This window comes from Electrona antarctica (assembly GCF_951216825.1).
Source record: "Electrona antarctica genome assembly, chromosome: 18".
In the NCBI taxonomy this organism is placed as follows: Eukaryota; Metazoa; Chordata; class Actinopteri; order Myctophiformes; family Myctophidae; genus Electrona; species Electrona antarctica.
This window is the reverse complement of record NC_136799.1, coordinates 37,084,587-37,109,772: the sequence shown is the minus strand read 5'-3', so window position 1 is coordinate 37,109,772 and position 25,186 is coordinate 37,084,587. Positions and strand designations below refer to the sequence as shown.

Here is a 25,186-nt window from a genome sequence, read left to right as displayed (position 1 = left end):
TCAAAATGCATAGAGATATTTTGAAAATAGCAGATCTACATGCTTCTAGAAGTACATATCAAGGCTGAAGTGGTTAATATGCGTTGTAATAATAATCAATCAAAATCAAAGTAACTAGAAACTTAAGTTTTCAAGTAATTGTTATAGTGGAGTAAAAGTAGGCCTACAATATTTTATCCTGAAATGTAATGGAGTATAAAGCAGTGGTTCCCAAAGTGGGGTCTGGGGACCCCCAGGGGTCCTTGAGGGAGTTCCAGGGGGTCCCCAGCAAAATGATAGTTTGGAACCAAGTGGACCCTTATGGGTCTGTAACTCTGAGAGTGTACACATGGGACCAAATGGACCCTGTTCCATTTGTACACTCTCAGAGTTAAATTAACATTGATTTTACAATATAAATCGCATGGGGTCCCAGAGATAGAAATACCATTAAACGGGGGTCTGTAGACTAATATGCTTGTCAAACTGGGGGTCCTTGAAATTAAACGGGTTGAGATTGCTGCTAGAGCCATAAAATCTTCTCTTATGCCAGGGGTCCCTGGCATTATGCATATCTTTTCAAATGGGGGTCCGCGGCCTAATTAGTGCCAATTTGGGGGTCCTTGACATGAAAAGGTTTGGGAACCACTGGTGTAAAGGAAATGGATTACTAACTAGTTACTTTCCACCACTGGCAACTGCACAGGAGGGTGGACCATGGCTGGATTCATGATGTGATGTCCCAAAAGATTTAGACGTGACAATCCCCAAGTGCACTATGATCTGGCTATAGGCTACATTTCGAAAAACATGCATGTCTGCCTTGTCTGGACTTTTCTTTTTTCTTTTTTCTTGCAGCGTCGTCGATCACTGGCCGTAATTTAGCCATAAGGAACCGTTATTTACAATGTTATCGCATATATAATTTGAGAATTATGCAATCGTGGTTTCTTTGACATAGGCCTATACATTATTATTATGTGATGTTTAACATGTATGTTAATCTATATATTTTAGGCTATATATATTATATCCTGAGTCCTCTAACAGATATGATATGAAGCAATTAAGAGCGCACACCGAGGGCTTCGCTGGTTCAGGCCAGGGCCAACCAAGACCAGTTAATTATATATATATATATATATATATATATATATATATAATCCAATTAAATATTTAGCCTATACCTGAGTCTTGCACATGTGTAGGCCTATTTCGTTTTGTTTTCAAAACAGGGCATGCAGGTATAAAGGACGATTAACTCTAAAATCTAAAGCTATTGCAAACATGCGCATAAGTCAATTTTCAGCTTTAAAACAAACATATAGTTCGTCCAGCAAAATCCCTGAACAATTAGATGCTCCATTAGTTTTCCACAAAAATTGGTGGTGATAATAAAGCTATTATACAAAAATGTGGGCTCTAAGCTCCAAGCTATATAGGACTAATCATTAATTAGCCGAATTCATATTTTCAGCCAGTCTATTTAACTAGGAATGCATGGTTATGGTATAGAAAAAAAACATCGAATCTAGGACACATATACAGTATAGGCCTATTATTGTGATATAGGCCTATATACACCGTTCTTTTGTAAATAAAATGTGTAGATGATTAGCCAATTTAGACTATAGCCTACTAGCAGCTCTTCGTGCGCCTTGTTTAGACCAGAATGGCAGTCGCTATACCGTTTATATTTTGGACTTATAAAGTGAAAATGTTAGTGCATTAGCAGCAACATCCTTTCCCACATAAGAAACATATTCACCGCGCAGCGCTTCCCATCTGCTAAACACATGGCTACGTCCTGCATGTCTGCTGTATAGCCTAGGAGGACAGACAGGACACTTTGGCCTACAATGCAAACTATTAAGCCTAATTTATACTTTTGTCGTACGACGGTTTCGCCTGTCGACACTGATCAACTCTAGTTGTCCAACAAGAACTGGAAATATTTGAAGATGAACTTCAAAGACATGCAAGCTTCTCAACATGGTGAGTAAATAAATAAATACAAACAAATCTAAAACAATATGATGTTGACCTCTCACCCCATTATTGTTATGCTCTAAGAAAACATATTTTACTGGGCCTATAAATAATATACGTGTTTAATTAAAGGAAGGATATCAAGCCCCACATAATGTTAACCTTTGCTTAATCTATTCTGTGGCCTAAATTCCGATTCTGAGTTTATTGTTACTGATATTAAAATAATAAAATGTAGGCCTACACTGTATGAACAGTTTAGTTGGCTATTGCATGTACAGTAGCAGCTACATCCACCTTATACAGTCCAATGTTCTATCACTAGAGAAATCTAGTGATGGAACCTATTCAGAATGGATCAAATAAATGTGTTCAAATGACTCCAATAAAATAACCGGCTTTTTCTTATGGCTAATAACCAATTGACCGCTTTGGTTCTATTAGTCGGTAGGATCAGGGTGACCTATTATTAAGCTACAAGTGTGCATGTTAGACAATGTCAGCCTGACATATTGGTGTGCTGCAGCTGCCATCAAATAATGGTTGTAGGACTCCCCCTTGTGGATATAACAGGTAACAACAGTCCCTTATCCAAACCAAGGGAATAATGAACTGCTTTCATGTTTAAACCATAGCCAGTGGTGTAGTGATATTTGTAGAAGTGGGGGAGCCACCTATACCAAATTCCCTTGCCCAAAATAGCAGATCTTCAAGTTCACAATGCATTAATGCATTGTGAGCTTGTATATCAGCTATTTTAGACTACCAAGAATATGGATACACCTGGGATTTAATTTATTATAATTATTTTTACCAAACCAAAAATCTTAACTACGCCCCTGCCCATAGCTCTATGGTTTAATTCCCTCAGGGTGATAAAGACTCACCTTAATCACTGTTTTTTTATCGGAACACAAAGATCTATGAAATAATGTATATAAGAGAAAGGAATGGGGTACACTTGAATGTGTTGGATTTTTGGGTCACTGGGTGACTATGTGGGTTGCACTTGCAATCAGGGTGACTTGTGTGCAACTTAACCAGATAAATTGAGTATACATTATATGCATAAGAGAATTAGGAGTTGTGTACAATTCTTGATATTTGATAAATTATCCAGAATGGGTTGGAGTTAATGGAGTTATCCATTCCCATTGTTATGTCTAATGGGTTTTTTCCCCCATTCCGATTCCATTTTAAGTTACTTGCATGTTTGATCAAATCAAGTCCAGAATACTGCTCAATAAAATTGAGATGAAAGTCCAGTAAATGTACCTTAAGAAAAAGCAGCAACATTGAGAAAATATTGATTTAACACAAGTTTATTTTTTTTCTCCTTCTCTTCAACAAACAGTTCTTTTAGCAATTGTCCAAGTATCATAAAATGTATAAATAAAAGGCAAGCATAAAAGGGGAAAAAAATCCCAAAACGTCCAGTCATCCCATCATCAATATTGTACATCTTTAGGCTTATTCGCTACAATCTAATACCAAGCTAAAAATCCCAAAACGTCCAGTTATTCATTCCATCATCAATAGTACATCTTTAGGCTTATTCGCTACAATCTAATACCAAGCTAAAAACAAACCCAAAACACTTTGTTTTAGGCTGATATGTTTCAATATTGCTAAGCTCCTAAACCCAAACTAAAGTAAAACATGTTTAAGGCAACAATTTCTCCCAGTAGACCCTACATACAAAGCAAATAAAATTGAAAATAAATTATATGTATTTCCTGGTTAATCAAAGAAGGAATGTGTTGAAGACTTAGTTTCACAAGCCAAGGAGGTCTTGCATAGTATATACACACAGTACAAATCCGGTACCTTAATTGGTGCAAAAATGTACTCCTAAGGGTTCAATGAACCACTTTAATACTGTCACCCCTATTTTGGGCACGTTACTGTATATGCGAGCATTTTCAAAAAAATGTCTCTCTCATTACAGAACTACAAGCTCACAATGCACAGCATAGATCAACGGTTTAAAAAAATGTTTTGTGAAAAGAAAATAAGTGGTGAACACTGAACTGAGGATTTGACTGTGTAGGGACACGACCTAAGGTTCAAAATGTAGTCAAACTACTAGCCTACAGATCGATGGGTTTGGTGGCAGACAGCAGCCTCGTTTGATTGAGAGGGTTCCGAGGAGAACCTCTGTAATGACACACATCTTTCTCTGTAACCTGTCGCACCCGAGTCTCCACTGAAACCTTCTTCTTACCGGCGGCCAGGACAGAGGACTGCTGCTGGATCTTGTTGGTCATGTCACCTAGAGCACAGGGGCGTGTGCTCTGCGTGACTCTGGGTCTACGGGCCAAGGTGCTGGGCCTTTTGGGTGGGACCGGAGGGGGCAGCTTCTTTATGACACGAACCGTGTCAGAGTGGGACGGTCCCGGTGGTGGTAATAGCTGGAGCCGAGCGCCAGAGGAGAGAAAACTCTCCATGCTCACTGACTTTGTTACGGGGCTTCTGAGGCTGGAGGGATTTCTGCTGTCCCCCAGGAGCGAGTTGATACGGCGGACAGACTGGCGCACGGGGGTACGCTGGAACTTGAGGGGCGACCTGATGTTTCTACCCTTGGAGTCTTTGGGAGAATAAATGGTGAGCTGGTTGAAGCGCTGCACGTGGTCGAGCACTCTGAGCCTCTGGGTCTTCAGGCTGTCCTGCAATTCAGGTGGCTGCTGTTCTTGGGCTTTGGCAGAGACCTTCGTAGGCAAATTGACGTTGCTGCGCTCGGGAGGCATGGAACGTTCATCGGCGAGTTCCGGGCCTGGCCTGCATGGGGTGGACTGCGAGCCCGCCGAGATGGCCAGGTTGAAGTGAGCGGGACTCTGGATGTCCAAGGCATCGATCAGTCTGCTGCTGTTCATATTCTCAATCTCATCCCTCGTCTGTCTGGCTACAGAGTTAGTAGCATTTTGGCTGCTGACAACAGCGCAAAGGGAGGATTCATCGCCATTCTTAACCGGAGTGTAAAATGTGCCCATGTCAAATAGTGCACTGTCTATATGCAAAGGAGACAACTGGGCAATTTCAATCTGGCCAAAGGTGATGTTTTGGTCATAAGCCAGCTGCCATGTCTCTGTTGACTGAACTTGCCGTATAGGAGTCTGTGGCGGTGGCATTAAGACGCTCTCAGAGGGTTTGGTAAGGTTCTCCCCACAGCGGCCGCCGTCGAGGTCCTGTGCGACAGATCGCAGGTCACCGGCGGCTTCTGCCAAGGTCGTCTTGATCTTGAGCAGAGTCTGACCACTCCGGGTGTGCATTTCGGCGACCTCGCTCTCCAGGCTCTCTGCACTGGAGGCACAGCACAGCGTTTTGGGAAGGCTGACCCCCAGTGGAGGCTTGGATACCATGATGGCCGGCTCAGAGGAGTAGTAGTTGCTCTTGAGGCCCCGAGTCATGGGGGTGTCTGTGAAGGATCCGCCGCCAAACACCTGGACTCCGTCGGGCGTCTCGTCGCTCCACGAGGTCCGGAGGGTGCTTATGTCACACTGGGGCGTCAGCAGGTTATCTTCAGACTTACTGAAGTACTTGGAACCTACAGAGATGAGAGGGCAAGTAGCATCAGTCTAAGATCATTTGCAGCATTATGAACTTCATGAAACCTCAAAGCCGATTGACTTCTTTGTGCAAACTCACTCTTGGACTCGCTTCCCTTATGCAGGAAAGCCGGGCTGAAGTCTTTGTCTTTGGTGGGGAGGAAACTGGTGGTGCTCTCCTGAGTGGCAAGTCGCCAGCCAATGGACTCGGCTCCCTTTGTCAGCAGCATGGAAATGAGAAATAAAAGATGAAGGATTCTACTGAGTAGATCAAGAGATTAAACTTTTGTTAGTTGTGTTAAAAAGAGCCCTACAGATGTTAAACAAGTGCAATGCATCGTGTTAATTCTGTGAATTTTTCAGTTAGTTCTTCAGAGGGTGATCACGTTCACTCAGAAGAAACGAGATTATTGGGTTTGTTGCTCATGAACAATTTTATTAAGTCACAAATATACAGAATAACGCAAAAGAAAATGTCCCCAAGGGGTAGCTCAGACAGCTAGTGCAAGCCTTGTGAATCACAAGGATCCGAGTAGGAATCCAACGTGCAAGTCTCTTTCTCTCTGCTCTAGTGGCCTCTCTGGTCTTTCCTCTCTCTCTCTCTGTCCTAATTTCCTGTCTCTTTACACTTCCCCATCTAAATGTACCCATAACCACGGCAAGCTGTTTAAGTATCTGGTGTAATATTACATTATTTCAGTCTGAATGTTAAAACACATCCTACAAAATTAGGATTGAGAAACAAAAAATGAGTCATGGCTTGTAAGATTTACATTACAAGTGATATTTTTTACAATCATAAATGCAAAAACCTGAAGTTCATGCTCACATTATTTTAAATATTAATTATTTTAACTATATTTTAAGTCCCACTAAGAAAAACCAAGCAAATGCAAATAAATTCCAACAAAAGTGCTACAGTGCAACACTGTACCCGACAAATTGCACCATGCATGCATAGATATTAGATATGAGATTTTGATTAATATAATTAATTGAAACTACATTGATTTGGAGCAATTTGTCATTTGTTTATCTGGAATGTGAATGTTTTTGGGGTTTTTATTTTTCAGGCAACCACACTTACAGCTTCTTTGCTGCTTTTCCCGAGGCTAAAACGTGAACGTAGAGTCTTGCGAGGTGCTTCTTTCTTGTTGACTTTGGGAGAGAAGCAACCAGCTTTTCCAGACTCCACTCTGAAAGATTAAGCAGATGAATGTAATGAATCAGATAATGTATGGATAGATACCTTTATTATCCCAGTTCTCTCATTTATATATTATACATAAAAGACAGTGAATCCCACCAACGTTCTAGGTTAGACCCGCCTTACCATGTCCGATTGGCTCCCGGACAGGCATACTTTTTTTTACTGAGGTTAGGGTTGGGTATAGTTTTACTGAGGTTAGGTTTAGGTTTCTGGTTTAAGGATTTCAGTGTTTTGTACCATACAATTGTATGTATAGTAACGAACAAAGAATGTTTGCTTTCGCCGTCTTTGTTGAAGAAGTCTGGGCAATTATCATTTTTCAACTAAACCTAACCTTAATTGCCTCAAAACATAAGTGTCAACAGTGACTACTGGCCACAGCGGGGCTTTCTTAGAACTGCGGTGGATGGGATCTATAATTAATAACAAATCAGGCACTGGTATTATGATGACTTTCCTAATAATGGATAGTCGGGATCATGTTGAAAGGAAACCTTTATAATATACTATGATTATAAATAGAATACCTGTTGACTGCATGCCTGTTGCTCAGCCGTCTGCTCTTCCTCCTTGCAGACTGTCTGCTGGACTTCCCTACTGAAGACATGGCGTTATGGGAGGAGTCCAGGACCTCAGAGGAACCACCACACGCTGCAATGATGAAAGAAAGTAACGGCAACAATATTCAAATACTGCCCGTCAGATGTGCAGTGGAAACACGAACAACAGACAGCCCATCTGACCAAACATCCATACCTGATCCGGGAGTGGAGGTTCCACTGAACAGAGTGTTGGGAAGTAAGTCTATACCCAGGTTCTTTTTAATGGATCTACGTTTCTTGTTTGAGAATCCAAAGCTTTGACCCGTTTCCACGGTCTGTTTTCGCTTGGAGTTGGGCGTTGCAATCACAGGAGTTGCAGAGGAAAAGACTGGCAGAAATCATACAAGAATCAATCAATGGCTGCACCAACAGCACAATAAGATTTAATGATCTCCTTTTGATCACATCCACAAGCTCATTCTGCACCAAGATATTAAGTAAGAGTAGACGACGAGCAGATGTTGAAGCACTATAGTACAGCGGCTTATACCCCAATACAAGAGGTATTGTGCACTTTTTCAAAAAAGCATGAAACTTCTACCATAGTTAGATGATATCATGAGGTGTATTTTCAGATGTGGAGTCAAGTCAGATTTGACCCCTGAGGCCCGGTAGAGCATAATATGTGACCAATACCCATAACATCCTATATAAGGCAAAAAAGTCCAAATTTCATCATTCTTTAAGTAGCATGTGACATATGAAACTAGGGTGTTTGCATGATTCTGAATCCATTCCAAGCATTAGTTTTGCAAAAAAACACTCATTGGGCTTAAAACGGCCATGCCCACTTGCCCAAATGTGCTGGCATCATCAATTTGTGATGACGGCATTGGCCGTTTTTAGCCCAATGAGTGTTTTTTTGCAAAACTAATGCTTGGAATGGATTCAGCATCATGAAATCACCCTAGTTTCATATGTCACATTCTACTTAAAGAATGATGAAATTTGGACTTTTTTGCCTTATATAGGATGTTATGGGTATTGGTCACATATTATGCTCTACCGGGCCTCAGGGGTCAAATCTGACTTGACTCCACATCTGAAAATACACCTCATGGTATCATCTAACTATGGTAAAAGTTTCATGCTTTTTTGAAAAAGTGCACAATTTTTTGGTAATCCGCTGTACTACTAGGAAGATTAACACGAATGACAAGGCAGACAAGACAAAGAGCGAAGCAGCCCAAATCCATCAGGCAATATTCAATTGTTCAAATCAAACGCATCATTCATTATCAAGGCAGTTGTGAACTTCAGAATCAATTGCAATTACAGTCAAGCTCATGAAAATGTGATGGATGCGAGCTAGATGTCATCATGCTACGTGTCAGTCTATGCTAGGGTTGAACAGGCGGAAAACACTACCAGACCTCTATACCTACCATATCTGTCTGACTGGGGACTATTTGTCGGTGTTCTGTTCGTTTTTAACTTATTCAGAGCACCATTGACCACATCTGAAATGTGAAACAAACCAAACCATATATAGCATCTCTTGACTGAAGCCATTTTAAGATGGCTACATCTGCATTGAATACGATAAATTACATGCCCTGTCAAAGGTTGGGCAATATGACTTCAAACAATATCACAATTATTTAAAACTTTTGCTTCAATTATAATTCATGAACGATTATTAAAAATAAAATAAAGTGACACCTTGTATATCTATTCGTTGATACATAAGAAATATTTAAAAAAAAGGAGAAAAAAAGTTGTTTATTGGTTCTAAATATCGGTTTCTAAATGTTTTCAGGCAATTTCCGGGCCATACCTCCCAAGCTGCGCCTACGTCTCCTCTTCATCCCCGAGTTTGAGTCGAGTTCCTGGGGTCCGTCTTGAGGAGGTGACAGAACGCTGGCCTCACTGCCCAGCATGGCTGGAACCTTCTCCATGAGGAACTGTGGTAACACACCTATCACACAGACCAGTACAACAATTAAATTTAGTAGTCAAAATGTGTTAGTGATGGATCATGTAAACATTTCTAAAATGTGCTAAAACTTTCAATTATATGACGCTTGTATTTATTGTATGTATATTAATTAATTTGTGATAATACATTTGTTTTGTGGGTAAACATATTATACCACTGACTGCAGTGCAAACAGCTTGTACAACAGTGGTAAACGATTACAACCATGGCCAATAAGCTGTGGCCTTGCCATAATAGCATATACATTCAATAATATTCTGCAAAAATAGCATCCAACTTAGTTTGTAGATCGTCTATTTGAAGATCTGAACTTTGTTTTTAATCTAGTTGAAAGTGAGAGAACTACTGATTAAGAAGGCATTTGTAGAATCAGCCTCAGGTCTTAATGTGTTAATGCAGTGGTTTTCAACTAGTGGTCCGGGGACCACTAGTTGTCTTTGAGGGGGTTCCAGGTAAATGATGAAAGAGTTGGTAACCAAATGGACCTTTAACTCGCGAGTGTAAAATGAAACCAAATGGACCCATATAGGTCCGTTTGGTTTCATTTTATGCCCTCAAGAATTAAAGTGTTGTTAAACACTACACAATTAGAGAATGTAGAAGAATTGTTATTTTGATCAATGTGTGCCTGTGGTCTCTTATTGCGGACAAAATCTTATCCAACGACAACAAAATATTCGAAGTCTTGGTTCTGAGAGGCTAAATGTCATCAAATGGTAGTCCGTGTGAAAAAGGTTGAGAACACTGTGTTAATGGCATTGTTTTAGAAATGAACTGTGAGTCGTCTACTCTAGACTAGGGTCATACCAAAGTCCTGAGCGCTCTCAATGAAGCAGTGGATGACTGCTGCCTGCAGCTTGAGGCGTTTCTCTGTGCTGGCATTCATCTTGTCAGTTCCCTCTCCAGAGTGGAGGAGGTTAGGAGCAAGGATCAGAGATAGGTTACTGCTGTCCATCTTGTTCTCTGCACTCCTATGGGGTAGGCACAGCAGTTTGATTTATAGAAAACATTTCAACAACAAGGCATTCAAAGGAAACACAGTTATAAAATAACATAAATATACATTAAGATTCCTAAAACAAAAGTAAAATAGAATATAGTTACAGTGCAGAAGAGAAGAGAAAAGAAAAAGGCAAACAGAAAGGTCTTTGGTTGCAGTTTTCTGGGAGTTTGTTCCAGATATGTGGTGCATAAAAACTAAGTGCTGCTTCCCCATGTTTATTTTTTGTTGTATGGACAGAAAGCAGGCCTTTGTTTCCCAGATGACCGGAGGGGTCTGGATGGTTCATGCTATCGTACAAGATCAGAAATGTATTTTAATTGGAACAAACACAGCAATCACAGACTCTGAGTACAATTAGAATCGGCATCTATGTATTGTACTTGGTGCATTGATCTTCTTGCATAGAAGAAAACATAAAAACACAAGAAAAAAACTGGCCAAATAGTAAAGATATAAAAATATAGAGTAAATGTACCCATAAACACAACACTGACAAGTATTGACTCACTGTCTGCCCTACTACTTAAAGTTCAGATAAAAATATAATATTCTTGAAGGTCAGACAGACATTTTTAAATGCGTAGTGGAGCTGTAATGTGTGGACATTTAATGTAAGATTAAGCCATGAAATAAAACAATTCATTTGTTTTAAAAAAAAACTCACACACTTTATCGGTCTAATATTACCTGCTGGACACATTGTGGAGGAAGTCAAAAAAGTAGCGCAGCACGCCGAGGTTCCTGTCGGGCAGTACGCAGGACAGCAGCAAGGTGGCGGCGGTGCGGTCTGCCTCGGCGGTCAGCTGCTGGGCCTTGAGAAAGGCCTCATGCAGCTCCGCGGGCAGCACGGGCTCCGGCAGCTCCCTGAAGAACTGCTTCACCAGGCCGGCCACGTCGCAGGGAACCGCAGTGGACAGACACTCCTCGCCCGCATCCAGCTTGGCCTGGCCGAAACAATGCCCCCCCCATTGTGTTACTCACGGTTAATTTATACTTTGACGGTGTCACTTCACAAAAATGCATTGTTTTGAACTGAAACAATGTTTGCATCTAGACCAGGGGTTCTCAACCCGTGGGTCGCGACCCCTCGGGGTGTCGCCAAATTATTTTAGGGGGTCCCCAAATTTAAAAAAAAAAAAAAAAAAAAAAAGCAGACCTACAAGCTCGTAGCGCGCCACTCGGTGGCGCGCTACGATGAGCTTGTAGATCTGCTATTTTTCAATAGCTAAATTATAACATAATGCTTAAAACACCAAAAGGGGTTCCTGCCCAAAATGGTTTAAGGTTATTGTAGCAGTCAATTTATATTGGGGGTCGGGAGGGGGCGGGGCGGGGGTCCCGAGACATTGCCAAAGCATTTCAGGGGGTCCCCGGCCAAAAACGTTGAGAACCCCTGATCTAGACCTCTCCCGGGGTCCCCAAATGAAAGCAAGGTCAAAGCAAGCCATCACTCACCCTGAGTGCTTTCAGACGAACAATGGAACCCGACTTTCTGAACAGACCCTCCGTGTCTACGTGCGCCAGCAGCATCATGCAGGCATCGACCAGAAACCTGAGAAAGCATATTACAAATTAAATAAAAACAGCAAAAAAACGTTTAGCCATTTTAAAACCTGGAAAGCGTTATGGTCATGTTATACCGTTCAATTCTGGAAAGCATCAGTGTCTTTTTAGCCATGTAGAAACGTAGGTTTTTCAGAAAACCGTTTAAGATTCAGAAGGCATTTCATTCCTGCCGGGGAAGAAACCTCTTATCTCCATATTTGGGTTTTTTCCTCCAATAAATTAATGCCATATGCAAAAAAGGAAGAGACTATGGCACTCTTGTAGAAAAATAAAAAGCCTTTCATTTAACCCATTGATGCCTGATGCAACGTATACGTTGTTCTACCCTTGATGCCGGCGCACTCTCTGCGTCTCATCAGCTATTGCTATACATGTAGCAACATAACTATTTAAAAAATTAATCAGAATTTGAAGGTTTTTAGAAACCTTAGGTCAGGCCCTAGAAGGCGTTCCCAGATTCGGCCTCAGGCATCAATGGGTTAAAGTGGCTAATGCATTGCAATAATTAAAATGTGCCTACGCGTTGTGGCACAACTGCCTTCATCAGGGTCCTAAATTAAAGGCCTTTTTATTTTTCTACAAGAGTGCCTTGGTCTCCTTTTTTTTGCATCGATTCTGTCGCCCAGTTGTACCAAACCAAAGAGCACCTTGTTGGAGATTTTTAATTTTCTACTCTGGCCAAACAGACGCACTCCTTCCTCTCTTTTGTCTACATGAATGCTCTACTTGATCACATCATAGCATCACATAAAAGTACCTAGCGCATTGAGCTTGTTGATCTGCTACTTTTGCATTAGAATCCTGAAAAGTAAGTTTTGGACATACAGTAGGAGAATTCCATCCGACAGAGACGATTTGTAGAATCTGCCTCGGGTCTAAATGGATTTGCTGGATTTTTTTAGACAAGCTTTCTCCACTTGCCTTGGTACGCCTCCATGTTCAATGTTATACTGCGGAAGGCTCTCCAGCTGCACTCCAAACACCTTCACCTGAGGGAGGAGAAATACATTACACAGCATTTCAGCATTCATAAGTCAAAAGGACAAATTATAAATCAACCAAAAAGTGAAATTGATTGAATGTGCCTCTTAAGTCTCTCAAGCACAAACATGTGATCTTTAATCTCGGATGAGTGAGTGTGCTTGGAGTTCCCAAGATTCAAGAGGTTTATTCGTCACATGCTCATACAAGTATGTGCAGTGAAATGTTCTCTCTCTCTGTGAAGGTTAGAGTTCCTTTGCCAGAGGCTGTCACATCACAGGTGTTTTAAAAAATAAACATCAAATCGACAGTTGGGCTAATCCCTCCGCTGGATGTCAGTTGGTAAAATTTTACAAAACAAGTCCTGAAATTCAAATTTGAAAAGTACTTCACACCTTGTGACTCTTTTAATTTGTTTACCAGTAACAAACCAAGAGTAAACATAGGACCTCAATTGTTCATTTTCAAACTGTGCCCGTGAATGTTTATTGAATTAGGCATTAGTACTATCGTTGTTGGCGGGCAGAAACCTATCTCCATATTTTAGCATTTTGTTTTTTTCATAAATTAACATCCTACTTGATCATACTACATGGTCACACACAAGCATCAAAGGTAGAAGATCCATAATAAACTTGTAGACCTGCTACTTTTGAATTTGAATGCTGCCTGGAAACATATATTTTGGACATGAGGTTTCCACCCGACAGAGATAGCAGGAGATATCCTGTTAAAGACATTAGCAGATACATGACATCTAACTACTTCTGAGTTAACTGTTTACAACATCACATACTGAAGGAGTCTGTTTCCTCAGTTTCTCAGAAACTCAAAAACATCAAACCCATAATTATCGCTGCTGTGTATCCCTGTTGTTACCAAAACAAGTCCATCTGCTTTTCTAAATAGAAACAGGTCCAGATTTCTGAAAACAGTGGGTCTCAAAGTGGGGTCCAGATAAATGAATAGTATCAAAGTTTTAATAGTATAAAAATTAGGGTTACCCACTTTAACCATATCAACATTGGCTAGTTGAACATGATGTGCGAGCTTGAGGATCTGCTAATTTGGAAATATTTTTTAAACAATGGCCAAACAATGGCCAAATATATGTTCATTTGGGAGTCCTTCACACGAAAATGTTTGAGAACCACCGTCCTAAACACTTGGTAGATTAGTATTTTACAGTAATCTGTGGTCATTATTTGTATTTTTCAGTCTTGCTCGCAGTTTGTAACGCATAGATAGAGTAACAATGACATGCTAAACAAAATGAGCTGGCGGGTAAACCCACAATTATGCAAATGTTATCAAATGCACATAACAATAGAAGGGACATGTTGATTGCAGTCTGACACACAAGTGAGAAAGTAACGGAGGACAATGCGTGGCCGTGCCAGACCCGGTTTCGGTTTGTTTATTCCAATCTACACTCACCGTGTTGCGGGTAGAGGATGTCGACTTGCAGACGTTTGCCGTTTGTTTGGTTTTGTGGTTCCAGTTCTTCACTTTAATTCCATACGCAGCACGGAGGTGTTGCACGGCCACCAGCCGCATCACGTTCCTCTCCGCGCCCTTCATCCTGTCTTTATCTGAAAGAAAAGAGATGGAATGAACTCACTTGACCAGCAGTTTTGTTTTTTTCCCCCGATGCTTGGATCACAAGATGGTCATACGACAGTCGCCAAGTTACTTTTATCTTTAAAGGGGTGTTCTACAGTTCAATCATTCCACTAGAATCCCGACCACACACACACACCCTTCTGTCTGTCTGGACCAAAACAACCTCTAGTCCACAGTCCACTGGATCTCAAACTGTCAATGACCCCCACATTATATTACATATTTATTTGCCCAACTAATTTGCCCTGGTACTCCCAAGAGGACGTGGGGTCCCTAGTACCCAGGTAATTTAGTTTATATAGCAGTTTGAGAACCGCCGCTCTAGTCTAAATTCCTCGTCCCAGTCACATCTAGACAACAAACAATACGCTCCAAATACAGTCGTCGATGCACTCAAACAGCCGCTACTAAGTAATCGGCACTGATAAATGGTCGGTTCACAACATAAGCAGTTCAGCTCATAATACCAACTAATACAGCACCAAGGAAAGGGGAACGTAATGTACTGCAATGTGGCAATACTAGCTAGCTAACGTTAGCCGCTCGGCTAAACCTACAAAGAAGACTGATCCGTTCTAAAAGCAGAATGAATTCACCACCTACCTCTTCAGAAACGGTCTCGTAAACGTATATACACTTGTATTCCTGGCATTTATTCCGTCATAACTGTCTGTCAGACATAAACTGTTCTTCGCTATCCCGCAGTGCTAACCCAACTGCGTGTTAACCATATGTGGTTGTGGGTTTGTTTAGTATTAGCCTCCTATGCTAGGAGGAGGAGGAGGCTAGTGTTATTGTTTCCGTACATGTTTCAAACGGCAGCGCTCCCTGCGTTCTGAGCTGTGATTGGCTAGAACGGGTTCGAATAGCGACACACTGTGGCGTTCGTTTTGCTGTCTAGGGCAGGCCATTGGGGCGGGGCTTGCGCTGCTATGTCAAATAAAAAAATTGATAGGAATAGATTCCGGTGGCAAATTCTAATGATTTTTATGTTCCCACGTGCCCATGGTATCATTTAAGATCTGGTAGCACTAACACATTGGTAGCTTTAAGCTTTCTACCTGTTACCACCACTTTTATATGATAAATAACCTAAATGCATTTTTTAAAATTTTCACATCATATCCTTATAATGTAATTTAATATATTAAACAATGCCTAGCATTGAAGGGTACTTATAAAACATTGTAATGCCAAAACATGGTACTTGCTTGTGAATATAGAATAAAGGCATTCCACAATATTACACTTAGACATTTGCATTTAGCATATTGTACCCAAAGTCTACTTGCCAGCCCATAGAGCCCTATTGTGAACCCGGGCAGATTGAGTACACCAAGGTTTTATGTTAGAAATCTTGAGTATGGGTCCCCAGCATGTAGAAACTGCCAGATGCTAACCTGCATATGTTAAGCAATTTTTCAAAATGTATCATGCTTTATGTAGCATAATGTGACATGTCAATCTAGGGGGTTTTCATTTTGCTGAATCCATTCAAAGCATTAGTTTTGCAAGAAAAACACTCATTGGGCTAAAAACGGCCATAGCCAAATGTGCTGACATCATCACATTTGTGATGACGGCTATGGCCGTTTTAGCCCAAGGAGTGTTTTTAGTTTTTTGCTATCCGTTTTCATGCGTGTGTAGTGTACCATAGGGCAGCAGTGGTGGAAAAAGTACTCAATTGTTACTTAAGTATAAGTATCAATACTGCAATGTAGAAGTACTCCATTACAAGTACAATTCTGGAATTCAAAATGTACTTGAGTAAAAGTACAAAAGTATTGGCATCAAAATGTACTTAAAGTACCAAAAGTAGAAAGTACTCATTATGCAGAATATGTCCCATTTCAAGTTTTCAAATATATAAAAATATTTTGAAAATGGCAGATCTGCCATCCTCCATTTTCAAATGGCCAAAATGCATATAGGGCTGATGTGGTTAATGTACCGGTATTATTATAATTTTTTTGTTATGTTTTTTTGTGGCTTTCACCTTTATTTATGGAGGGACAGACAGTAGGCTGACAGGAAATGGGGAGAGAGATGGGGGGGGGGTGACATGCAGTGAAGGCCGTCGGGATCGGGAGTCGAACTGCCAGACTGGATTACCAGCCAAGGTGCCTGGATCTAGTAACTAAAGTTTTCAAAATAATGTAGTGGAGTAAAGTACAATATTTGCCTCTGAGATATAGTGGAGTAGAAGTATAAGAATTGGAAATGCTCAAGTAAAGTGCAAATATCTCAAAATTGTACTCAATTAAATTACTTTACACCACTGACTATAGGCCTACTGCATTCTTGTTTGTGAGATGTTGCCACATTCCTGTTCAATAAAAACAACGGGTATACTGTTACAAGGACTTGTATTTATTATTACAATAGAATATGTATATACAGTAGACAACGACATACAAATATATGGGTGAAGGCAAGGGAGGTTGGTATTGTTTTTTTTAGAAGCATTTCCTGTGGACAATGGAAGGGCCAGCCTCGTCATACTCCTGCTTGCTGATCCACATCTGCTGGAAGGTGGACAGAGAAGCCAGGATGGAGCCACCGATCCACACGGAGTACTTCCTCTCAGGAGGAGCGATGATCTGAGAAAAGGCAAGAGAAACGTCGGTCAGGACTTTGTACATCAACGGGCTCTATGCACACAGAATAACACTTCCTACTTCCGGGCCGCTTCCCTACTTCCTTCACAGGTGTTACCGAAGATACTTGCCCTAGCCCTGATGACCTTGTTCTTACAGGCGTATGCAAAGGCTCAATTTATCTAACTTGGATAGCATTTTATGTAAACATAGCACTACAGTGTATATAGTATATATGCATAGCATAGTTTCAGAATCATTATATAGATATTCAACTGATAGGTTGAATATCTTAGCTTACGTATGATTCATGATGACAATTCTTATGAGGTATTACCATGTTTTTGTATTGTATTTGTTTTACTGTAAATCGCTCTGGATTAAGAGCGTCTGCTAAATGAATAAATTGTAAATGGTAATACTAATTAAGGCTCTGTTCCATTTAGTGTGCAGTGATCCTCAAACTTTATAATTTCTAGGACGCCCATAACTCTGATAGTGTACAAATGGATTTGGTTCCATTTGTACACTCTCAGAGTTACACACCCATACGGGGCCATTTGGAGCCCACTGGGATGGCAGAGTGTTTCCAGTGAGCCAACATGCCCGGACTCTGTTTGACCAGAATGGAACACCTGTGAAGGAAGTAGGGAAGTGGCCCAAGTTCTTTCCAAAATGGCATCTGTGCATCTAGCCCATTGGTGAGTTTCAAATTAATATATAATTAATTAATTTGTTGCCGCAGAAACCCATTTAAAAATGTTTTGTGCGTTTTCTGTGTTGTTAAAATGTTTCAAAAATATTCAAAGATTTTCAAAACCTTTAAACATTAGTAGCCTACTCACATTATAACCACATAAACCCTAGCATCCCTATTCTGGGGCAAACATTCTGTGAAAATAGCCAATCTACAAGCTCACAACATGTTGCATTGCGATGTTCTCTGAGCTTGCAGAACAGCTATTTTATGTGAAGAGATTTGCTAGAGGGAAGAAGTAGAGGCTATAGAATCCTGGGGTGTCCAGTAAAGTAGAAACACCACAGTGTAGGAATATTCTGTTACTTTCTATGACTAAAGGTCCTGTATTCAAAATATGACGACAATTATTCAAAAGTATCTCATGAAGAATGGCCCATTTTAGATCCATGACTTTACTATTAGTTAATGTTTCAACTGGTAAAAGAGGGATATGCGGCATGGCATATTGGATCAATATAATACACCCTAATTTATTAGATTATATTCTATATATAATGTCAATCTGCAAAATAACTAAATGTATATTTATTTGAGTATAAAGTAACAGAACATGTACTGTACCACAAAACTGTCCAGTACTTGAGTAAATGTACTTGTGTGTTATAATGTTACATTATATGTAATTATAACTTTATATTATGGTATAATATGTTTATTATATGTTTTAATGCTGCTCTCACCTTAATCTTCATGGTGCTGGGGGCCAGGGCAGTGATCTCCTTCTGCATACGGTCAGCAATACCAGGGTACATGGTGGTACCACCGGACAGAACGTTGTTGGCATAGAGGTCCTTACGGATGTCGATGTCACACTTCATGATGCTGTTGTAGGCCGTTTCATGGATACCAGCAGATTCCATACCTGGCAGGAAAGAAGAAAATGGTGAGTTTTGAAAGACAAATAAAAACATGGGGAGAGAGATGGCAAACGGTCCAGGCAGGTGATAAAAGCCCAGATTCAAGAGGTTGTATTCATCACATGCTCAGACATCTCAAGTCGAGGCACATTTTATTATAGCCCAATATCACAAATAATGTCCCAAAGGGCTGTACATGAAATAAAAAACAGAGCAATAATTACTAACTTAATTCTCACATGAAGGCCATGTTAACCCCATTAATAATGGGAAAGCAACTGCAATTTTAGATTTTAGCGTTGGCTTTAAAAAAAGCTTGCAGCACTAGCTGCACCACATCTGGTAACATTTGTGAAATGTCTTTATTTTAAGTTTGTATTTTTTTAAACACAGATCTTCTCTTCTGGGAGTCTTCTGGGAACCAAATATATATAGCATTTTGGGGGGTGTCCCTTGGTAGGAAAAAGTTTGAGAACTACTGATTTAGAAGACATTTGTAGAATCGACCTCAGGTGGGTTAAATATCATATTATTATTTAAACATAACTCACCAATGAAGGAAGGCTGGAAGAGGGTCTCTGGGCAACGGAAACGCTCGTTACCGATGGTGATGACCTGACCGTCGGGCAGCTCGTAGCTCTTCTCCAGGGAGGACGACGACGCAGCGGTGGCCATCTCGTTCTCAAAGTCCAGAGCCACGTAGCACAGCTTCTCCTTGATGTCGCGCACAATCTCACGCTCGGCTAAGGGGTGAAAGTTCCCATTGTGAGAATTTTGACAACTGTAGACTTCCCAAACACCCATTTGTGGGTCGCGGAAACATTTTCATGAGTCCCTTTATTTTTTGTTCCATACATTTCGTTTTTAATCCTAATTATTATTATTATTTCAAAACATAAAAAAAGCATTGAAAAAGTGTCTAAATATGTTTTTTTAACCAAATTTTACGACGATTTCTTTATTATTATTTACTATAGTCCTACTAGACCCCAGGAATTTATATCGGTCCACAAAAGATTGCGGGGTCTATTGAATGTGAAGGAGGAGGTGACAAACTGACGATTGAGCCTACGACACACAGCCCCCTAGGTTCCAGGTGTTTGTTCAGACACACAGAACAAACAATATGTGGCCAGATGTAATTTCCTGCGGTCTAGTAGGACTATAGTAAATAACAATAAAGAAATGTCCCAAAAAAAAAAAAAAAAGACATTGTAAAGGTTTGGGAACCACTGCTGTAGACCAGACTGATGTATATACTTTGTCATATGATGGGAGTGTGCTGTACATTCAAAATAATGAATTCCTAGTACATAATAGGCAAAGTTGTCTTGAGCATACCAGTCGTGACGAAAGAGTAGCCACGTTCAGTCAGGATCTTCATCAGGTAGTCGGTCAGGTCGCGACCGGCCAGATCCAGACGCATGATGGCGTGGGGCAGAGCATACCCCTCGTAGATGGGGACATTGTGGGTTACACCATCACCGGAGTCCAGCACGATACCTGAAAGCATGCAAATAAGCCCCGGGGTTACTCAGTATTGCAAGCATGTCAGGGACAATTGGCCGCTATCTTCAAGTCATTTGTCACATCATAAACCGTGCAATGCCGATGACACCTGACGGATATTCTCCTTGTGACCCTGCCAGGGAGGAATTAACACATGCCTTCTCGACAATGAGACAGCGATTCGTCTGGATGAGTGTGTGTGTTCGACACTTGCCCTGGCATTACACAGGTTATAAATAGGTATCGGAGCTCTACTATTTCAGGAGACAGGATCTACCCCCACCCGCATACTCTTAACACTGTGTACATGTGGTGTAGCTGAAGTGGGCCGCAGAGAGATGCTGTGCGAACACTGACCTGTGGTACGACCAGAGGCGTACAGGGACAGGACAGCCTGGATGGCCACATACATGGCAGGAACGTTGAAGGTCTCAAACATGATCTGCAACACAGAGCGAGGAAAATCAGTGGAAGCATGTACCAAACTATAGACTCACGGGCCAACCGGCAACCGCTGGCAACAAACCGCAAGAAAACAAGTTAGACACGACGGCTAAAATTAGTCGTGCTGCCCCCCTCATAGTGCGTATTTGTTCCCATGCCGAATGAAATATTTCTTGTAAAGTGCAATTCAACTCGTCTATAGGCCAATGGTTTGTGAAATCAACACTGGAATGTACATTTCTAAACCTCGCCAACTTGAAAAGGCTGTTCTGCAGGATTACAGTTTTACAGATTTGCTGATTAAATTAACTAAACCGGTCCACAAATTCCTTTTACCGTTAGTCGACTAAGAATGTCTTTAGCCGAGGACAGTGCTAAAATCACAGTGTGAACTGAGAGGTGCAACTATACTTTTATTGTGATATAGTTACTGTACTGTACGGTACAATTTTAAATGTTAGTTATACTTTTATTGTTATAGTTGTGCTTCTCAGTGTGTGTGGCCCTTTGGTCTGCTCAACAGTGCCACTTTAGGTCGCCCAGTGGTATTGCAGCTGGTCATCCCCCAGACGGACAGACAACAGACACACACGGCCGGCCAGTCATTGGTGTGCACCGCTCAAAAGCGAGGGATTATGAGGCGGACGATGTGGTTGCTTTACCTGGGTCATCTTCTCTCTGTTGGCTTTGGGGTTCAGGGGGGCCTCAGTGAGGAGGGTGGGGTGCTCCTCTGGAGCCACACGCAGCTCGTTGTAGAAGGTGTGGTGCCAGATCTGACATGGAGGAGACGCAATAAACATTCCTTCAGTGAATAAATGACAAGCAGGCTACCGAAATTCATCTGTTAACCCAGTGGTTCCCAAACGTTTTATGCATGTGACCCAAAAGAGAGATTTAGATGTTTGCCCAAAGTAGTGAAAACAGCGGATCTACAAGCTCACAACGCGTCGCTTCACGCCGCGATCAGCTATTCTCACTACTTCTCAAACATTTGTCTTCTAATTCATGGCATCTTAGATTTTTCTTTATGAAATTATTGAATTGAACTTCTTTTTAATTCATGAAAAGTTTAGCTTTTTTATGTTTTAGATTCATTTTAGAGTTTAGCATCGGATATAAAAAAAGGTTGATCTACGAGCTCACAGCGCGTCACTTCAACACTGCCAACTTGTACATCTGCTAGTTAGTTTGGAAGAGGCTGTGCCTTTTGCACATACATACCTTCTCCATATCGTCCCAGTTGGTGATGATGCCGTGCTCGATGGGGTACTTCAGGGTCAGGATACCCCTCTTGCTCTGAGCCTCATCACCTACGTAGCTGTCCTTCTGACCCATACCCACCATCACACCCTGGAGAAGGCGAGAGAGAGAGAGTGGAGAGCTTAGTTGACCGCTTTGGAGATGGAAGAAGCCAGGAAAATGCTCTTGGCTTGGTCTGCTAGTTATTTCTTTCCAAAAAAAAAGAAATCACGTGTGTGTGTGTGTGTGTGTGCGCGTGCGTGCGTGCGTGCGTGCGTGCGTGCGCTGGCTAAACACACATAGGGACATACATAGAGACACACGGCCACGCTGCTCAACAGTGCCACTTTAAGTCACCCAGCGGTATTGTAGCCGTCCGTACTCAGACATACATGGAAACTTATACATACATAGAGACATAGGCCTACATACATAGAGACACATACAGACAGACATGGCTGTTCATTGGAGCAGTTAGGCACCGCCCAAAAACAGCAGAGTGCACTGTACCTGATGGCGGGGCCTTCCAACAATGGAAGGGAAGACAGCGCGGGGAGCGTCATCACCGGCGAAGCCAGCCTTGACCAAGCCAGAGCCGTTGTCGCACACCAGTGCGGTGGTCTCGTCATCGTCACACATGGTTAGGCTGTATTGCTATGGTCTGGTATGGGATTGGGAGGACAGATGGTGAGATTGGTGTCGAGGTGAGTGTTGAGCGGCAGCTGTCTAAACCAGTGATTCCCCAACCCCAAATTAATGCAATGTTTTTGTTTTCCTCCACTTCGGACACATAATCCACACATTTCATGCAAATGGAGACCACATAAACATTCTAAATCTGTGGTTTTCAACCCTTTTCATATCAAGGCCCATTATTTATTCGCTATTTGAGCCACGGACCACATATATACTTATATAGATATCATTGGATAAGATTTTGTCCACAATTCCATGTTGTATTGTTGTGGTACCATACGAGAGATAACATGCAGGCAAACATTGTAAATTTAGTAATGCAGATGTTTAACAATAATTGACCCCTTACAGGTCTATTTGGTTACCAGCTATCCATTATTTAGCTGGGGGCCACCTGGAACCCCCTCAAGGACCACTGGTGGTCCCCGGACCACTGGTGGAAAACCACTGTAAACTATAAAAGGGTTCTTGACTCCAAACATTCCTTGCACTCTTGTTGTAAGCACAGCACGGAAGGCCCTTCAAAGTGAAAAATCACAGACCCCTTCATCACTGAAGCGCATTGGTGAAATGCCACAATGAAGCCACTGGATTTGTTATATCCAGGAAGGTGACATAACCATATAACATTCATAGGTATTCACCCTGTGATCGAGAGGGCTGTTTGAAATGTTGCCACGTCTGTCTCAAAGCTATTCCGAGAGAATTATCACTTGCAAACACTATAATGCAAGCCACTTGAATGGATGCTATGTATAGAGTGCTAATTAGACATGCCTTTGGATGTTATTCTGGTGCTAACCTTGCGGCACAACTACTGATAGCATATCTCTCTACAGTCATGATGGTTCCTGGGATCTCAGTGTTGCTGAGGTATCACCAAAAAGGGGCATAACAGACAGACACAAGGCAAAGACCTGTGATCTATTTTAGGGTCTACACCCCCGCCCCCCTCCTCTCACACACACACTGTACCTAAAGAGGGTGAAACAAGCGACACATGGAACCCCCGCAGAGCCTTTATCTACCGCAGTTATTTCAGGTTTAAGAACCCGTGTCAGATCCAGGCCAGTACCGCAGCTGTCAGCACATGGTGGCATGTTTGTTTAATTGGCCTACATGTCTCACCGACAAAAGCTGCCCAATAGCTTCGTTCATTATATAAATGTGTGCAAGTCAATGATGTTCATCATTTGTGACTTAATTGTTTACAAAAAGCCATCTCATTCACAAGCTGATCTGACCTGTAGAAATTAACTCATTGAAGCAAAACATTGTTCCCTTTGCACTGCTCTATACTTTAGTGACTACCCTGATATTTGTTGACTAGAGTTCATGCCATTTACTATGATTTTGCACTTGGAAGTCACTCTGCATAAGCGTGTGTGCTAAATGCCTACATCGTAATCACAATAGAACAGATCAACGGAAATGTCTCTTATGTTGCTCATAGCTGTTCAATCGTGCTGCTTACATCTACAGTTGGGTGCCACCGATATTGTCCCTTATCATTTGACCCATTTAGGCCTGACCTCAAAATTTAAAAAAATCCTTCTAAATCCTCCAGTTTTCTGAAATAAATATTTTCACGATTTTTCAAAAATAGCAGACCTACAAGCTCGTAGCGCGCCACTCGGTGGCGCGCTATGAGCTTGTAGATCTGCTATTTTTCAATAGCTAAATTATAACAATGTTTAAAACACCAAAAGGGGTTCCCGCCCAAAATGGGTTAAATGTCCTTTTGCGCAGATCACGCAAACCTCAGCAAAAAGAAAAGGACAATATCGATGGCCTCCAACTGTAAGCAGCACGACTCCACTGTTCCATGATTGCAACTAGTAATCCATTACTACAGTACATGAAAGAAATATTCTCTAAAGCTGTTGAAATCACAACATCCATCCATTGCTCTAATACTCAATTGTTAAATCCAACGCAGGTGGGGACCACAGGAAGTAGCTGTTACCATTTGTAACAGATAAAATGTGACAAAGTAAAAATGCCATGTTCTCCCATAGAAACAAGTTGTGAAATGTACTCACCAAGTTATGCTGGAGGAGACTGATGCTTCCACTGAGACGAGGAGGGAGGGAGAGGCTGGAGCTCTTAAATAATGCTCAGCCAGGGACCAAGGACCAGGGGCGGGGCTTAGGGACCAGGGGCGGGGCTTAGGGTTCACACAAGTCCAAATAAGAGCTGGCAGCAAAAAGCAACATGCCAGAAAAGGAGGCGTCGGCCTCATCCCACACAGAGAGATACATGGGACACTCCTCTAACATGGAGAGATGCTTCAATGGAAGGCAGTTCAGTCAAAAACAGTGGTGGAAAGTAACTAAGTACATTTACTCAAGTTCTGTAATTAATTTTCAATCATTTTCAATCATTCACCTCCAGTATAGGCCTATACATGTCAAAGGCAAATATTTTACCTTTACTCCACTATTATTTGAAAACTTTAGGTACTTTGTAGATTGATTATTATTACAAAACTAATTCAGACAATCTACGACTACAAGCTCACAACATGTGTTGTGTGAGCTTGTATAGATCTGCTACTTTCAAAGAATACTTTTACTTTGGTACTTTAAGTATATTTTGATGCCAATACTTTTGAGTAACTAAGAGTTTTTACTGTGTACTCACTTTT

The 25,186-nt window shown here is 41.4% G+C and overlaps 2 protein-coding genes across 3 annotated transcripts; both read right to left on the bottom strand.

Moving 5' to 3' along the window:
* Positions 1-3,274: 3,274 nt before the first annotated feature.
* arhgap11a (Rho GTPase activating protein 11A) lies at positions 3,275-15,234 on the bottom strand. 2 transcript variants are annotated; one of them, XM_079528424.1, is made up of 12 exons: positions 15,041-15,234; positions 14,252-14,406; positions 12,755-12,816; positions 11,723-11,819; positions 10,955-11,211; positions 10,072-10,235; positions 9,103-9,243; positions 7,480-7,653; positions 7,251-7,374; positions 6,601-6,709; positions 5,614-5,728; positions 3,275-5,512 (listed from the first exon to the last, which is right to left on the bottom strand). In XM_079528424.1, exons 2-12 carry the CDS (start codon positions 14,393-14,395, stop codon positions 4,059-4,061), a joined length of 2,841 nt encoding a protein of 946 aa, XP_079384550.1. In that variant the 5' UTR covers positions 14,396-14,406; positions 15,041-15,234; the 3' UTR covers positions 3,275-4,058. The 2 variants fall into 2 exon arrangements, with proteins under 2 accessions (XP_079384550.1, XP_079384549.1); XM_079528423.1 differs by having other exon boundaries at positions 12,755-12,822; positions 15,041-15,233.
* A 1,552-nt stretch (positions 15,235-16,786) lies between these two features.
* On the bottom strand, positions 16,787-24,597 carry actc1b (actin alpha cardiac muscle 1b). The gene is made up of 9 exons (XM_079528242.1): positions 24,582-24,597; positions 22,354-22,504; positions 21,826-21,954; positions 21,267-21,377; positions 20,518-20,602; positions 19,993-20,154; positions 19,203-19,394; positions 18,475-18,656; positions 16,787-17,037 (listed from the first exon to the last, which is right to left on the bottom strand). The coding sequence occupies exons 2-9, from the start codon at positions 22,480-22,482 to the stop codon at positions 16,894-16,896; spliced, it is 1,134 nt and encodes a 377-aa protein (XP_079384368.1). The 5' UTR covers positions 22,483-22,504; positions 24,582-24,597; the 3' UTR covers positions 16,787-16,893.
* Between the last annotated feature and the right edge of the window lie 589 nt (positions 24,598-25,186).